This window comes from Chionomys nivalis, chromosome 6, assembly GCF_950005125.1.
Source record: "Chionomys nivalis chromosome 6, mChiNiv1.1, whole genome shotgun sequence".
NCBI lineage: Eukaryota > Metazoa > Chordata > Mammalia > Rodentia > Cricetidae > Chionomys > Chionomys nivalis.
In genome coordinates this window covers 44,090,221-44,108,283 of record NC_080091.1, presented here as the reverse complement: position 1 = coordinate 44,108,283, position 18,063 = coordinate 44,090,221, and the positions used below count along the sequence as shown (strand labels likewise).

Genomic DNA, 18,063 nt, shown 5'->3' with positions numbered 1-18,063 from the left:
CACAGTCAGTGGAAGAGTTAGAATTGGAACTCACCCAGCTTCTAAGGTTAAGCCTTTGGCTTTAATTCTTAGGAAGTTTCTCTAGGTTTGTGCCAGCTGACCCAGCCTGACTTCTGGCCCTGTAAGAGAGAACCATTTGAAAAAAATGTCAAAAAAAAAAAAAAAAAAAAAAAAAAAAAAAGAAAAAAGTCTTGGGTGTGCCTGGGGAGAGCAGATTTTTTCCTCCCTCTCCCCCACCCCAGATTTTTTTTTTTTTAATAGACTCCAGTTGCTTGGGGAAAAGGGAGCAATGTTGCTGGCTTCCTGTTCAGGCATGATCACATAGCCACACTTCCTGTTCTGCCCCCCTTCCTGTGGACTCTGCCTCCTCATTGTAGCGATGCCCTGGCAAGCCCAGGGTCCTGCAGCCAGGAAGAAAAAGACAAAAACAAAAACCCCAAAAACCAAAAACCATGGATGTCAGGGAGTTCGCCTTAGCTTCCCTGAGACATGATATCAGCTGCCCTGGGGAGTTGCCTGTGGGTCACCGGCTGCTGAGGAGGAAGAAGGTAAACACAGACCGGCTTCCCTGCTGTGGGGAGTCCAGGCTTGGGTGGCTGCTGTGGGAAGGAGCTCAACCGTGTAGGACCGCTGGAGTCTAAATTCTGTGCTGCCTCTGTTGATTCCGGGGCCTCCACTCCAGCATCCTGTCGGTGCACCGAGAATGAGGTCCTGGCGGACAGCTACCTCAGGCTTGCTCAGGGCTACGTCAGGCTTGCTCAGGGTTGGCCATCTTTCCCTGGGTTCAGAGGGAAGTGTGGGCATGGGGTGGGGGTGGGGCAACAGCAGGCCACACAGGACCAGTGAACCAATAGGCCACAGAGAAGCAGAGAACCCCCGAGAAGAGGGGCTGAGGCAGGAAATGGCTTCCACTTGTCATCCTTCTCTGCCTGGCAGAACCCCTCCAGACCTCATGGGAGCAGTCTACCCTTAAGAAGATCAGGGATGAGAGCCAGGGGGAGGCGCAGGGCCTAGAAAAAACAATGCTTAGTATAGCTGATACTGGGCAGTTCAAAGGAAATGGTCTCTGAGTTCAGAGCCCCCAAAGGGACTTAAGCCCCTCCTACTGCACAGCACTGCTCTAGGCTCATTTTATTTGGCAATGCTCATCCCTGGAGTGACAACTCCCACCCCCACCAGCATCTACTCAGTGCTGCCTCAGCAGCAGGCTTGGCTCCGGATCACGGAAGACAAACAACATAGCCTCAGTCCTCAAGACAAGCCCCACCCCCTGGCAACTGACAAGGGACATCGTGCCAGTGCCAGGCTCTCCGCTTCCTATGCAAACCACTTATGGTGTGAACTCTATTATCACCCTGTCCTAAAGATAAGGAAGCCCAGTCAAGGCATGGCCATTTAACCGGTCAAAGCTTACAACACTGAAAGCTGCACGGTTAGGATCCAAATTTGAATCAAAGAGAGAGACACGAGAGACGAGGCAGGGCACATAGCTGGCTTTCAGGAGGCTTCCCAGAGGAAGGGGCTTTCGCAGTGTGGTTCCAGTGGACAGGGTGAAGAGTCGAAGCTTGTCTGTCTTGGCAGAGGCTAGACCAGAGGAAAGTAAAAGAGATTTTGTTTTTCTTTGAGAACTGGCTGTGTCGAGCAGCACACTGGTTTCTCGGCAGCAGTACTGTTACTAAAAGCCCATTTTATAGATGGACAAGTTGAATCCCAGAAAGCTACTGCTCTGCTCAAATGCCCACTACTGTGTATTAATGGAGCCTAGCAAGGAGAAACTAAGGACAGAGCATGGAATTGCTGTTAGGGGCCAGTGTCACCTTCCAAACTATATGTGTGCCTGATCTCGGTTTCTAAACTGGATATTGTCTTGGTACACGTGGGTGGGGGGGGGGGCCAGAACCTCACACCTATGAAATGCATGCCCTGGTCTCCTCCACCAGGCCGCAGGCCTGTGTCTGTGCTCCAGTTCCCAGGTGTTTGTGTGCAATGGCTAGTTCCTGGTTGTGGTCCTCTTGGATGAGGCTGGGACGGTGTACCTGGATGCAGGTGCCACATTCTCAGCATAAGCCCTGCATCTCTACCTGCAGGTCTGAGTGCGTGTTATGCCCAAATCCACGAAGTCACCCAAAAGCCAACAAGGAGACCAAGTCCCGTATGTAAAAGCAAAGAGCCTTTATTTTATGCAAGTTTGCAAACTTGGTCTCTCTGCATATCCAACACATTGGAATAAGCAGAGAGCCCCGAACTCAGTTAGAGTTGGGTTTTTATAGTAGTAAAGGTGGGGGTGAAGGGTTTCTGAGGTTCAGAGCCCCTGATTGGCTGACATTGGTATGGGGGTGTCCTGGTGAGGGTGTGCTGGCAGGTGATCCTATCTACAGCGGTTGGAACATTAGGCATTTCCTATGGATGGTTTGTCCTTGGGCGGTGCTCAGATAATCTTAGTTTATGGTTCTTCCTACAACCAGGCATTGCTTCAGGGTAAACTACTGAGACTCAGGCCTCCATTAAACTTATCGATGACAGAGTCCTACTCTGGTGGCTGATAATGGTTGGAAGAAAAGAACTTCCTTTGGGTGGTCTGTTCATATTTAGCTTATCATGGCTGGCTCCTACACTCTGCAGGCTGATGCTTTGGTCTAGAACTGTGCATGGTTGTGTATCTGTGTGGCCATCACCTGTCTCAGACCCAGGTGAAGAGTCAGCTGTGCTGGTGAAGAGCCTTCTCCTGCAATGAGAACCAACTCGGACTTCAGGCAGCACCAGGGACAGCTCTGCGCGACACACACACACACACACACACACACACACACACTCAGTGACACCGATAGGAACTGGACTGACTAGTCTAGGCATTCAGGGGAAGAATGATCACAGGAAAGCGCCTAGAACCTGGTCTGGCAGTAGTGCTCAAGGACTGTCAATTTCTGCACGGAATTTAGCTTTGATTTTTGCACATCCAGTGGCCACATCCAGTGGTGGTGGGACAGAGACCCTCAGGCATCCCTGCAGGCAGGCAACCACACGGGGGACATCAGGGCGGAAACTGCCTGCAGCACCCTCTTCCGCAGCCTGCGTCTTTTCCTGCCTGAATTCCCTCTGGACTGCCTTCCCATTAAGGGGGCACGCCAAGATGACTCTTTCTTTTCCATTCCCAGGACTGGTCCTGGTCGCTCGTCGTGGCCGCTCTCCTGGGAGCCTTCGGATCATCCTTCCTCTACGGGTACAACCTCTCCGTGGTGAACGCGCCCACGCCGGTGAGTGTCCGTACGATCTGCCCGCCAGAGGGCGCTGCGCCTACATAGAGACCTTCAGGTCACAAGCCCAGCGTTAGGCCATTTGTAAGGCAGGAAACACGGGTTGAGTGCTTAGTTGATGGGAAGGGTGACCAGTAAAAACAGGGTGACAGTAGAAGAGGGTGTGTTGGGGGGATGGGATGCGGTGTCAGTTCCTCATCGCTGCACTGAGATATCTTAGGGCACTTGGGCATAGTGGGAGCTGCGGAGGTCCAAAGGGCTTGCGGGCTCTAATAACAGTGCAGAGAGTTAAGGAGCCCGGAGCTTAACGTTTTGACTTGCCTTTTTAAATTTAATTTTTAACCACACTCAGAGTCACCTATTATGACTCATACCTGGCTCCTGAGTCTGAGTCTGAAATCAATTCCGGGAGCTCTGCCGGTGGTAGCAGAAGGTCTTCCAGAGGCCAGGCTTTCTGCTGCCGGTTCCTGGCAAGAGAGAAATGGCAAGGGGAGGGGCAGAAGCTGATGCTGAGCCCAGGCTTGCAGGTGGAGGGTGGGGCTGAGAGGCTTTAGATTCAGAGAAACCTGGGCAAAGGCTCTGAGCTTCGGGTGGTGGGGGCAGCCTGACGCAGATAGAAATCTTTGAGTGCCAATATCCTCCTGTGTCAAATGCGGAGGAACCAAGGCTAGTGTGTCTCCAAGATGGTACAGGTGCCATAGATTGCAGGCTCCATCTGTGTCAGGGCAGACCTGGGTTGTAAACATTGTTAATGCTGACATTTGAGGTGCTAGCTAAGTTATTGCAAGAATGGGTTCTGATGCTAAAGGCCACTGGGGAAAATGATGTCAAATGGCTTCTCCAGGTGTCTTGCAGCTGCCTGCATCTTTGCTTTTGTCATTTCAAGATCAGAATATGACTTAGCTGGATTCGTCTTAGAAAAAAAACCTTGGAATTTGGACTCTTGCTTTGTCTGGAAAGTTCACCAGGGCAATCACACAAGAGGGTGGGGCCTTGGTTGAACAGAGATCCAAGAGAGACTTGAACCTGGGAAAGATGACATCATTGACCCGTGAACCATAGGGAAGAGGATGAGCGAGTCATTCGCTCCACAAATAGCTACTCAGTACCTGTTACATCCTCGATGGCAGGAGGACAGCCTGGAGGAGGTGGCCCTTGAGCTGAGTCCAGTGGTGCCAGAGACGAAGATGGGCAAACAAAGCACACAGGGTCTGGCTGTCAGGAGATGGTGGCATGCTGGTAATAGTGGGGTGCCAAGGGGAATGAGGAGATGAGATGGGAAGAGGGGTGGAAAGTTGAGGAGGCTAGGGTTGAGGCTCAGTGGCAGAGCACTTGCCTAACACAGGTGAGGCCCTAGAGTCAATCCCTGGTACTGAGAAAACAAATGGTGAGACGGAAGAAACCCCAAAGACCGAAAACAGTCTAAAAGAGAAAAGATAGAGAGGAAAAGAAATAAAAGTCAGATCTGTAGTCCAGGAGCGTGACCTTGGTCTCTGGGCTTTAGGGAGCCACAGCAGGTTCATGAAGGGAGACCCAAGGAGTTAAGACTTCAACATGGGAATTTGGTGGTGGAGGGACTGATTCCTTGATGTTACCGTCATCCCATGGCAATAAGACAGCAGCTTACCCAAGGTCAGCTAGGAGAAAGCAGGTCTGTCTAAATCCAACCTATGACCTTTAGAAGCTTTGTTATTAACCACCAGGGCCAGGTTCTTAAAGCACAGGGACACTTGGCATGGCCAACTGAGGGACAGGGTGAGCACAGAGACAGTGAGAGTGTCCATAACAGGAGAGTGGTCATTCTCTGGAGGACAAACTGAGGATTCTGGATTCTACAGTCTGGGACTCACATATATTGTATCCTTGCTCTTCCCTCCCTCGAGGTGCCTGCTGGAAGGAGCGGCACATGTAAAAACATGATATGAACTCTGACTTTGTTATTAGACAGAGAAGCACCCCAAAATTTCTCTCAGGAAGCCTCTTGGTTTATATCACCCATTTTTCTGTTCTGTCTAAAGTCCTGATTTCTGTAGTTTTTAAAATACCTCATGACGCTCTGCGGGGCATTTACCTTGGCATCATTGTGTGGTAAGATGCCAGGGTAGAAGGATAAACAGGATTCACAGTCAGATCTTGGAGGTTCCCTGATACTGGCAGCAACAGACAACCAGAATATTCCTTGACCAAAGAGCTGACTTACTGGATCCATGAGCTTAGGACTGTGGAAGGATCCAGTCTACTTAGGGAGTTCTGAGACTAGAGTCACTGTTGGGGTGTGGTTAAGGAGGTATAGAGAAGGAAATGGAGCGGAGACTGGATCATCTGAGAAGGCCTCCAGAGGTCAGGCTGTGTGTCCCAAGAGGGGAGCCGGACTGAGGGCCATTCAGAAGGCTCTTCCCAATCGGACCTCCCTGGAGCTGGAGCCAGCAGTCTTGCAGAGGGAATCCCAGCTCTTCCGTAGAGTGGTTTCAGTGGGAGCATGGTGAAACCTCACCTGAGCTAGCTGAGAGATGGAAAGATATTGGAGAGACCCTGCTCAGTGTCCAGTGGTCCCTGCATCATCTCTTGCCCCATGGGAGGGGTAGGACTGGGAAAATGAGGCCACCAGAGGGGCTGGGAACAGAGTACACTCTCCATGGGACGGTGTCTTGTGCAGATGAGAGCATGGCAGGAGGTTAAGGCACAGGGAACTTGTGAGGGAAAAGACAGTTCAGGGAGGAACAACTCACACAAAGGCAAAGATGTCCGGAAAGGGTGGCAGAGGTTGCCACCAAGGGGAGCCGAGACAGAAAAGTTGCAGCTGTGGACAGTGGCTCAAACACAGTGGCTCTGCCTCCTGAGGTCAGGTCACCAGCTTCAGTGATGGGACACTTGAGGTCCAGGTGACAAGGCCCAGAAGGAATCCATGCTTCAGCTACTTACCAAAAGGGAGACAGTGTGTTGCTGCCTGACCAATCCACACAGTAACGGATGCTGGACCTGACTCTCACCTAGGCCTGACCTTAAGAAGTTCTTTTATTTCTGATATAATCTCTCTCTCTCTCTCTCTCTCTCTCTCTCTCTCTCTCTCTCACACACACACACACACACACACACACACACTTGGGCTCTGGTTGTTCTAGCCAGGATTCACAGTCACACATCCTGTCTTCCTGACCATTCTGCCAGGCGTCTCAGCTAACCCCATGTGATAGCGGTCAGTGGAAGCCAGTATGTCTAGTTTCCTAAAGGAACCATTGTTCTAAGTTCTCCCTCAATGCCATTACTCTAACTGAACCCATTCAACCTGCTTTCAGGGATTCCCAGACTGTGACTGTCCTGTCCCAGAGCTCCTTTGGTGAGAGCACGCCCATGTGACTTCATGTGTCCGCAGAGGGTCTGTGGTCACTTCAAGTCAGTAGATGTGAGCAGAGCACCTATGTAAGAGCCACTTGAAGCTCTACCCTTGAAGAACCCCACAGGCCCAGGAGAGCTGTCTGACACACGTTAGACCCTACCCAAGCTTGCAGGAAGTTGTCACTATCTTTAATCATTGAACCTGCTGAGACGGGGGAGGCTCTAATGAGGTAGGGATTGATGGCCATGATAGCTGCCAACCCCTTCTCCTCCAGTTCTCTCTGTAGCCTACCTAGCTCATAGAGACATCTAATGAACTTCTCTGTTTCCAGCCGGTTCCCAACAGTTTCTCCTCCACACAAATCTCCACGACTGCACAGCTGGGGAATCTGGCCTCTAGTTAGCATTCTCAACACAGGGAGCTTCCTCCTCACCTTTTTCATCCATTTGACCCTCGGACACCACACACGTCGAACCAGAACCACACGGCCTTTGTACTTTCTGCTGATAGCTGGCACTTTCTCTCCAATTACCAACTCCCTCTTCTGAGCGACACTTTCCCTGGCCTGCCCCTGTGGAATGGCACCTCTCCACGCCTCTCGAGTCCTTCCCTCGAATTAGTTCCCCTTGTAGTGCCGGTAGTATCTGACACCACCAGAGAAGGTAGATCTTTGCTTCTTGTCTCTCTTCCTATTTTAAAATTTAAGCTTCATGAAGATGCAGGTCTGAGAGCGGTCTCCTCCCATTTTATAATCCTCTGTAGTTCTGGGATTAAAGGCATGCACCACCACAGCCTGGTTTCTATGGCAAGCTAGTGTGGCTCCTGGGATTAAAGGTGCGTGTTACTGCTGCCTGGTCTGTAAGGCTGGCCAGTGTGGATGTTTTACGTTTCTGATCCTCAGGCAAGCTTTATTTATTAAAACACAAATGAAATGCCATAACACACAGGCTCTCTGGTCTCATTGCTTCTGCAGTGCCACCATCTAGAGCAAGACCCAACACAAAGCAAGCATTTGCTGCAAATGTGCTCCCAACAGATGGAAAGAGAAACGTAAGGGTTCTAAAGGATTTTGTTTTGTTTTTTCGGTGGTTGTGAGACAAGTTTCCTGGGCCTTTCTCCCCCAACCAAACTGCTCTCAACAGTGTGAGTCTGCCCTGTGTAAGAATTCAGGTACTGTCCTTATTACGTTCACAGATGACAGACACGGGTCTAATCATCTAGTGACCCATCTTTCTGCTCTCTTACAGTGACCTGCTACAGGGTCAACAAACATTTATTTGTAAAGGTCCAGACCACATATTTGACTTAGCAAGGCCATGTGGCTCTTTTTCTGCAATTCTTCAACTTTGCCCAAGTGAAAAACCAGGCAGAGATAAAATAGAAATGAATAAATAAAACTGTGTGCCAATAAAACTATTTACCAAGCAAATATTAGGCTAGAAGTCATTGCCTAACCCTTGTGTTTAGGGTTCTAAGAGACGGTGGAAGTACCAGCGGACTTCCGAGGACTTAGTTTCTGGCAGAAGGCTAGCTGGCTGAACAGTTCACACGTGGCCAAATTATGTAGTGTCCAACACAGACTGAAGTCTCTTTCATTTTTGTTTGTTTTGTTTTCAAGACAGGGTTTCTCTGTGTAACTTTGGCTGTCCTGGAACTTGCTCTGTAGACCAGGCTGACCTCGAACTCACGAACTCAGAAATCCGCCTGCCTCTGCCTCCCGAGCACTGGGATTAAAGGCGTGCGCCACCATGCACTGGCTTGGACTGAAGTCTTCCTGTGATGTTTCTTTCCCAGAATTTCGCTTTATAATTTCGCAGAATATTAGTGATTGCCCAGGCCTGTTTGCTTGTTTGTTCCCAGTAACCATCTCTAGCATCATCTACCTTTCTGTCTATCATCATCCATCGACCTATCTACATGTATGCCAGAAGCATTCGGAGGCCCTTGCAGAAGGCCTCAGAATCCGAGACTAATTTACATGCTAATCACACATCTTTGAACATGGCCTAGACTCCCAAGCGGTCATGTAGACAGGCTAGAGATGCCGATGCGGCACATGGCAAATGCCCTCAGATTCATACTGTTTATTTAAGCTTTGCCCTTGAGGAGAACGGAGCTCTTCAGAACACTGGGTTTGTTAGTAGAAACTGTGCTACAAGAATCTGTGATGACCAGAGCTGCAGAGATGGATGCCTTGGTTCATGTGGTCTCCCCATGCCTGCCCTCAAGAGGCCAGGGAGAGCTGGATGGAGACATTGTAACTGAGCTGTAGTAAGCTGTCTGAGCTCCACATGCAGCTCTCTGGTAGCTGGAACGAGTTTCCGTCGTTGGTGAGGCAGGGCTGTTTGCAGGCTTGGGGAGAGTGGTGATGTCAACAGGACCCCTGCCCCTCTTGTCCTACACTAGATTGAAGAAGAGCAGAATCGGGCAGAATGACCCATGGGGTAGCCCCCAAGAAGAGCCTCCAAGGACTGCAGTCTAGCCAAATGAGAGGGCAAGCAGAGATGCTCAGTTAGCTATGGATGTTGTTTCTCGGAGACAAGTTCGCACTGAGCCAGAAACAGCTGACAGACTGATAGAATGGGCGTCTCTGAACCAAGACTCTCCTCCCCTTTGTTCCCCTTTCCAGCCTCTCTCTTGCTTTCACCTGGTCTTGTTTGGCAGTTGTAAAAGCAACAGACTTAGGAAAAGAGCCAGAGATTTAACAACAGAACCCCTGGCGTAAATCACCTCCATAAGCCAGACCATGTCTCTCGCTTGTCTAGAGACTATGCCAGGATAATAACCCCATGGTAGTGAAGAAGGGGAGAGTGAGCAGCCACCCCAGGCAGCCTGCTCCATCATCCAGAGGCCCCAGGAAGGCTTCTCGTGGCCCTGCTTTTTGACATGCTAGCGCTGAGGCCGTTTCCTGTGGTTCACCCCACCACCTCCACCAGTGTCTTGTTTATATAATGCGCATCCTTCCATGCACTGGGAAGTCTCCATCGTGGGGTTTTTCACACCTCACTGCACATCTCTAAATCAGGGCTGTCACTTCCGATTTGTCTCTAAGGTGTTGCTATGTTATTTAAATTGGGAGCCCTGAGTCTCCACTGGGTGTGGTTTGGTTTTGAGCAGAACTGGGAGGGTTGCTGACTGGCAGAAGGGATCTTCTTGGGTGTTTTAGGAGGTGGAATTTTCCACACTCTGCCCCCTGGAGTCTCCACTTCTTAGAACTGGGAAACCTTTATCTCTGATTTAGCTTCTTGTCATTAGACTCCTTGGGGGAAATTCTTTGTTGCCCCAATCAGGCAAAGAGCACAGAGTCATCATTGCTTGAGGGAGCCCTTGCTCAGTAGGATGGGGACTAGTGACTGCCACCATCCGAGAGGTAGGACGGCTGACCCAGGCAGATGGAAGGAGGGGAAAGTGGAGGGAGAGACACTGCTGGGGTGAAGAAACTCAGACCAATCTAGAAACAGAACTTCTGCTTACAGGAGATGCCACTGAGGTGTGGTGAGCACCTACTGTGTGCCACTCTGGCGTGGGGAGCCAGGCGACATAAGGTGCCCTCCCTGGGATTGTGTGCATATATACCCAGGAGCCCTGGTAAGGGCTTCTCTATCCATCTCCTCCTTCTGCCGGTGTTTGCTGATGCTGAGACTTCACAAGCCCCTCAGGTACATCTGGCTCTCTTAGGCAACACGTGAGTCCTCTGGACCACCCACAGGGTATTCTATTTCTGTATATATTTATGGCACCCCTGAGAGTCGCTGCAGATGAATGCTTGCCAAGGTCTTCATGAATCTAACAGCGTTAATATCACAAACCGGGCAAGGTTTTTTGATATCAATGCAAGGTAATTTGCCTTCCGTTGCCTGGCATTTCCTGCTGTCCTTTGGAGGAAGGGAATTGCAGAGGTCAATTTATTGCCAAAGCGTGGCCCTTGGGTTTTTAGGGTGGGAGGTAATGGTGAATTATTTATAGATTCTTGGGCCCAGGAAGCAAATGTGTCTAGACCTTCCTTATTTTACAGGCACAGAAATATAATGGTATTGATTCCTCCACCACCAGCTGCTCCTCTGCCTGGATTCCTCTGTGGGACTCTAAAGACCCGGAACTAGGCTTTTTATTTTCTTCCTGTGAGTTCTCACAGTAAATCCCTGAAGGGGGGGGGGGGGCTAATGACATTAGTGGCAGGACCTACGGTTCAGAGAGGTTAAGCAACTCATTCAGTCAACCAGCAGGCAAGTGGCAAAGATGCAGACGGGACCAAACAGATGCCAAGGCCCCTGGCCCCAACAACACTGCCCAGAGACACTGCAAAGGTCACAAAAGGACTCAAAGGTGCGAGCAAGTCTTGGGGTCAAGGTGGTCAGTTCTGCCTTCGGCCTCTTTCCCTTCACCCAGGCTGCCTCTTAGGCACTCGCTATGGGGTTCATTCTAAAGTTCTAAAGCTCACCATCTAGTTCCAAACGCAAAAGCTTCCTCTCCATCCTGGGTTCAACCTTGGAAGAACCTTTAAGCTATTCCTACAATGAACACCCGTGCAACAAAGCACAGCTGCTGATGCATACTCAAACCCTCTGTGAGCTGCAGGACCAAGTACACACTTACAGCGTGTGGGTAAAGCCAGTCATAGCCAGCCCTTGCCTTGGCCTACAGCCTTCCTCCTGAACTGGGCCACCATTCAGGCCCACTGGGCCACGTGCAGCTCCTCTGTGTCCATATTATGTCCAGTTTATGCACCTCGGGTATTTTGTGCCCTGTGTCCATAGTTGTCCAGCTTGAACCCAGACTACCTGCACTTTTGACTTCCCTGGTCTAGGTCATGTGACTAGATTCTATAGTCACAGCATTTTGTGCTCATGGTATCATGGTAGACTTGTCTTCACTGACTCTTGAGATCCCTGAAGATAGAAGGGCAGAAGCTTCTTAGCGGAGATCTGGTTCCCAAGGTACGGAATAGGATGTGTCAAGACAAAATAAAACATGGGTGCAGGCTTCTTGGATGTGGGGCCAATGAAAAGCAAAACATTGCACACAAGATAAGGGTGGTTCAGAGTTGGCCTAGATCTCACTACCACAGTGGCCCGAAGACCATCTTGGGCTGCAAGATGTTTTCTTCAAATGGAAGCTGACACATTCCCCATAAATATTACAAAGAAGTGTTAGGTAAAGGTCCATATGTCTGCTCCTGTTCATCCTCACGCTATGGCCTAAATCTTGCTCCCACGAACCCTGGCATCACAGTGAGTGGTCGCGTGAGGTTTCAGAAACAGGCGGGTTGTGCTTTGGAAACTCAGCTGTTGTAACAAGCTCAGCACCACAGTGGCGGCTCAACACCGTGGATGTTCTTTTTAAAACTCACATCACTATCAAAGGCAGGAGATCATGGGATTCTTATCCTCAAAGCCTGTGGTCCTCAAAGACTTTGAGCTATCTGGTGCTTTCTGGGGTAATGACAGCTGACAGGGAAAGATAGTGAATGCAATGGCGCGTGAGTGTAGATGCTCACACTTGTCGGGGGAAAAAGTCCTCCTACAGCCTCACCCAGATGCAAGGAGTAGAGTCACATGGCTTTGAGAGGCAGCAGAAGATAACAAATGCCAACCGGAGAGATCTAGCGGACTCTGCGGTTCTTCCAAGTTGTTTTGCTCATGCTGAAGTGAACTTTCTTGGACTAGCTAGTGTGGACAAAAAACGCCCCCTGCTTGGCAGCCAGCCAGCGTGTATTCTGTGCTTCTTCTTGGCATAAAGCTAGGCAACATGCAACAGAGGTGCTGGGAGAGTCATTTCTATGTTTCCTACATAAAAAAAAAATGAAATCAGGGGGCTGGAGAGATGGACCAGTGTTTAAGAGTACTGATTGCTCTTCCAGAGGACCTGGGTTCAATTCCCAGCACCCGCATGGTGGTTCACAACGGTCTGTAACTCTGGATCAATCATCCTCACATAGATATACATGTGGGCAAAACACCAATGCACATAAAAACAAAAATAAAAAATTAAAGAAAAGAGTTGAAGTCAGGCCTGAGGAGACGGCTCAGTTGGTAAAGTGCTGGCTACAGTATGAGGGTCTGAGATCAGTCTCTAGCGCCTATGGAAAATTTCCATGCAGCGGTGCCTGCTTGTAATCCCAGCCCTGGGGAGGAGGAGACAAGAGCATCCTTTGTGCTCACTGACGGGTCATCCGAAGCAAGCCAGCAAATTCTAGGTTCTGGTGAGAGACCCTGTCTCAAACAAAGCCTGTGGCTCCTGAGAAATGACACTCAAGGTTGAATTGAGCTTTTACCTACACATGCCCCCACCCACACATTTTAAAAGGAAACAGTTGGAGGGCCTAGAGAGATGGCTTAACAGCTAAGAGCACTCGTTACCCTCGTAAAGGACTCAAGTTAGATTCTCAGCACCCACACGATAGCTGACAATCATCTGTCACTCCAGTTCCACCAGCTTTAATGTGGGCATGGCATATGCATGGTGCACAGACATGTGTGCCGGCAACACCACTCATACACTTCTAAAAAAAATCCTTAAATTTAAATTTTTTAAAAAGACTTGGGAAAGAAAGGCATGAGACTGGGAGGGTAACGGATTGGGGGCGGCACCAGAGGAAGGTGTGGGGAGGTAGAGGTGGATGGATATGAGCGAAACACATGGTAGAAATAAATCAGAATTTCAAAAATGTTTTAAAAAGGGTTGGAATAAAGTAGTGATTAAGATTTGTGTCAGAGAGGGCTGATCACCAAAATAAACAAAGAACTCAAGAAATTTGTCAACAAAAGAACAAATAATCCAATTAAAAATGGATTACAGACCTAAACAGAGAACTCTCAACAGAGGAATCTAAAATGACTGAAAGACGCTTAAGGAAATGTTCAACATCCTTAGTCATCAGAGAAATGCAAATCAAAACAACTCTGAGATTACATCTTACACCTGTAGGAATGGCCAAGATCAAAAACACTGATGACAACTTATGCTGGAGAGGATGTGGGGAATAGGGAACACTCCTCCATTGCCGGTGGGAATGCAAGCTGGTACTTCCCCTTTGGATATCAGTGTGGTGACTTCTCAGAAAATTAGAAAACAACCTTCCTCAAGATTCAGCAATACCACTTTTGGGTATATATCCAAAGAATACTCAATCGTACCACAAGAACATGTGCTCAACTATGTTCATAGCAGCTTTGTTTGTCATAACCAGAACCTGGAAACAACCTAAATGCCCCTCAACCGAAGAATGGATAAGGAAAATGTGGTATATTTACACAATGGAGTACTATGCAGCAGAAAAAATGTCATCTTGAAATTTGCAGGCAAGTTGATGGAGCTAGAAAACATCATATTGAGTAAGGTAACCCAGGCCCAGAAAGACAAATATCAGAGGTACTCACTCATAAGTAGCTTTTAGACATAAAGCAAAGAAAACCAGCCTACAATTCACAATCCCAGAGAACCTAGACAACAATGAGGACCCTAAAAAAGATATACATGGATCTAATCTACATGGGAAATAGAAAAGGACAAGATCTCCTGAGTAAATTGGGAGGATAGGGGCCATGGGAGAGGGTTGAAGGGGAGGGAAAAGGAGGGGATCAAAAAAAAATGTATAGCTTAATAAAATCAATAAAAAAGAAAAAGGAAAAAAAATTGTGTCAGGCCACTGCCGGGCTTCATTCCTGATGACAGCACATGCCATGCTGTAAGCCTGGGCAAGTGTTTTATGGCTCTGGATCCATTTCCTCACCTACTCTGAAGGAGAACTGAAAATGTCACCCCTCCATTGGGCTGTGGGTGGAGACGATGACGTTAGGTGTCCCATTCTCAAAGGAGTCCATGGTTCCACATGCGGAGCACCTGTCTCGTGGTTTTTATTATTCTGATTTCTTGTGACTGACACAAAACAGAAGCCCACTTTAACACACAAGCGTGCCCACAGCCACCTGTGGTGTCACACTCTGCAGGTTACACTGACAGCAGCCCAGGAATCTCAAATTTGATGACTATTTGTGTGATAAAGTAGAAGCAGTTTCATCACCTGGCTCTAGGGACCACACAGACTGCCTTCTGGGCCTTCTCTGGCTTCCCAGCAGGAAGACACACTAGTGCCCACAGGCAGTGCTTTGGAGGGTTTTCAGGGAACCTGTGAGTTGCATGTTGTAGGGGACACAGACTGCCCCCTACAGGTCTTCTAGTTTCTAGAGTTTTCTATGGAGGCTTCTGCTGTGCGATTTTTCAAAACGAAAGCAAGAAATCCCTGCAGGCTCCAAAGCACCATGCGGGAGTTAGTGGTCGTCTGCCCTCCCATCTCCTGCCAGGCTCCCAGGTGCAGCACACTCAGTGGGTAAGAGACTGTTTTCTCCAAACCCAACTCCTGTGAATTCTCTCCCAGTAGTTCCTGGACCTGGGGCATTGCTACCAAAGAGCTACTAAGAGGCAGGCTCTCCAGGGTAGGCGCTGGCTACACTTCTTGTGAGTGAGTTTAATTGAATCAGTGCAGACTTGCAATAGGGGCCAAGGTCAGAAGCAAGAGCAGCCTCTTCCATGTGTTGAGGTCCTGTCTTTCCCGGGGCAGGAGGGGTACCTGAGAATTTCTGCACATTCATTACTTTGCCAAGTTTCTCCACACAGAGAAGCACAGCTCCTGTTTATAATTGCTGTGGTCCTGAGATGTCCAGTAACCTTCACTTTCTGGAGCCCTTCCGTCCCTGGGACTCAACCACCCTCACCCCTGCTCCTGTGCACCCTGTGCTCCCTTCCATCCCTGGGACTCAGCCACCCTCACCCCTGCGCCTGTGCACCCTGTGCTCCCTTCCATCCCTGGGACTCAGCCACCCTCACCCCTGCTCCTGTGCACCCTGTTCTCCCTTCCATCCCTGGGACTCAGCCACTCTCACCCCTGCTCCTGTGCACCCTGTGCTCCCTTCCATCCCTGGGACTCAGCCACCCTCACCCCTGCTCCTCTCCCATCCCTGGGACTCAGCCACCCTCACCCCTGCTCCTGTGCACCCTGTTCTCCCTTCCATCCCTGGGACTCAGCCACCCTCACCTGTTACAGGAGGAGTGGGCTGTGTCCCGCACCCTGCTTGCTTAACCCTCGAAATAACCACATCAAAATTGTATTATTTAAATTATTGCCTGGCCCATTATTTCTAGCCTCTTATTGGCTCATTCTCACATATTGATCTAACCCATTTCTAATAATCTGTGCAGCACCATAAGGTTGTAGCTTACCGGGAAAGATTCTAACCTACGTCCATCTGGGGCGAAAGCTTCATGGCGTCCGCCACACTTCTCTTCTTCTCAGCATTCTGTTCCGTCTACTCCACCTACCTAAGTACTGCCCTATCAAATGAAAGCAACACACAAACAGAAGAACCTCCTACACCACTCACCCCTGCTCCTGTGCACTCAGGTGTTTTCATTGTATTTCCAGGATCTGACAGAGTTTAGCCCATACGAAGGCTTGACTGATGTCGATTTAAGCTTTTTATTAGTTATTTTAAAAATTTTTCAGAGAGTCCAGTTTCAACCCATGCTTTTTCAGTCCCAGTCCAGCTGGCCTTGGTGGGCTCCCAATAGATCAGTTCCACTGTCACAGTGGGTGGGTGCACCCCTCGTGGTCCTGACTTCCTTGCTCATGTTCTCCCTCCTTCTGCTCCTCATTTGGACCTTAAGAGCTCAGACCGTTGCTCCAAATTGGGTCTCTGTCTCTATCTCGATCCATCACCAGATGAAGATATTCAAGATATGCAAGATATTCATCAGTATAGGATAGGATCATTTCAGGTTCCCTCTCCTCAGTTGCCCAAGGTACTAGCTGGGGACATCTTCCTGGACACCTGCAAGCCCCTCTAGAGTCAAGTCTCTTGTCAACCCTAAGATGGCTCCCTTAGTTAGGATATATACTTCGCTGCTCCCGTATCCACCCTTTCTATATCCCAACCATCCCATTCCCCCAAGCTCCTCCCATCCTCCCCTTCTCACGTTTCTCACCCCATTTCCCCTTAGCCCCATGCCAGCTCACCCACAAGTTCCCAGTTTTTGCCCAGCAGTCTTGTCTACTTCCCCTATCCAGGCGGATGACTATATGCATGGGTTGAAACTGGACTCTCTGAACATGGCGGACAATGAAGGCTGATGAGAAGCCAAGGACAATGGCACTAGGTTTAGATCCTAATACATGAACTGGCTTTGTGGGAGCTTAGCCTGTTTGGATGCTCACCTTCCTGGACCTAGATAGAAGTGGGAGGACCTTGGTCTTCCCGCAGGGCAGGGAATTTGGACTGTTCTTCAATATCGAGAGGGAGGGGGAATGGAGTGGGGGGAGGAGAAGAGGAGTGGGGATGGGGGAGGGGAGAGGGGGGAGGGGGCAATATGTGGGAGGAGGGGGAGGGAAATGGGAAACGGGGAGCAGGTGGAAATTTTAATTAAAAAAGAATAAAAATAAATAAATAAAAAATTTAAAAAATTTTATTCCTGTGTATGTGTATATGTTCACAAGTGTGTCCTGGGGTCAGTAGAAGATGTTGGTTTATCTGGAATTAGAGTTACAGGTGGCTTGAAACTGAACTCTGGTCTTCTGGAAGAGCAGCAAGAGCTCTTACCCACTGAGCCATCTCTCCAGCCCCTGGTTTCCTTTAAACCCACAAATGTACGAGTGAGCTCAGCAGTTCCACTTTGCCCCACTGTGGTTTGTTTAATAGTGTATATACAGGAGTCACTCGTCTGGGCCCAGAAGGCAGCAGTTCCAGCACTAATACCCATTACCCACACGCACCTCACAACCCTCCACAGCCTCTGCCATTTCAAAGTCTCATTTGCACATGAAGGGATCTACCCCCAGATTCGTCTGAGGTAAAACATGAGACAATGTGTCATTTGGTGGTTTCCATGGTTTAAGCTACACAAAGAAATTCGCATGACTCGTGCTAAATGACTGTTGAAAGAATAGTGAGTTGAGCCAGGGAGTTCTCCACCCAGGATCATGCCCCAAATCCACACTCAGAGCTGGTCCTGAGGCATCCACCTCAGCCCTCCCCAGCGCAGGTCACCACCCAATAGCTGCTTAGGGAAGTTGCCACATTCCATCTGTGTGGCATTTGAAGTTTAGGCATCAGATTGGCTGAGTCTTGTCTGCAGGCTCACTCCCTAGCTGGGCGAGAGGTGGGGGGAAGGAAGCCAGAGGGGGGGGGTACTGATAAAAGGCGTGTGACATTCTTAGTCTTCAAAGCAGAAAGTGGCCTTGTGAGAAAGGTGAGTCCTGTCCCTAATAGGAAGAAGACTAGTGTATGCAGAGACTTCATATGACTAAGCGCTTAATGTCTATGTGGCATCTAGCAACCATCAGAGACGTATTCCTTCAGTGAGGATGCTCATGGCCACTTATTTGCTGAGGTCCCAAAGGGTAGCACTGTGGCAGCCCTGGTGAGCCAGTGGTGGTGTAACTGGTTAAAGAATGGTTGGTGAATCCTTGGAGACAATGTG

General features: G+C 49.3%; 1 protein-coding gene across 1 annotated transcript in view; it reads left to right on the top strand.

The window, feature by feature from the left end:
• Positions 1–364: 364 nt before the first annotated feature.
• The window catches only part of Slc2a9 (solute carrier family 2 member 9), a 130,307-nt gene continuing 112,608 nt past the window's right edge, over positions 365–18,063 (top strand). The window contains exons 1-2 of the mRNA XM_057772107.1: positions 365–548; positions 3,156–3,254. Of these exons, the coding sequence (XP_057628090.1) occupies positions 453–548; positions 3,156–3,254 (195 nt within the window). The 5' untranslated portion in view covers positions 365–452. The remainder of the gene's footprint in view (positions 549–3,155; positions 3,255–18,063) is intronic.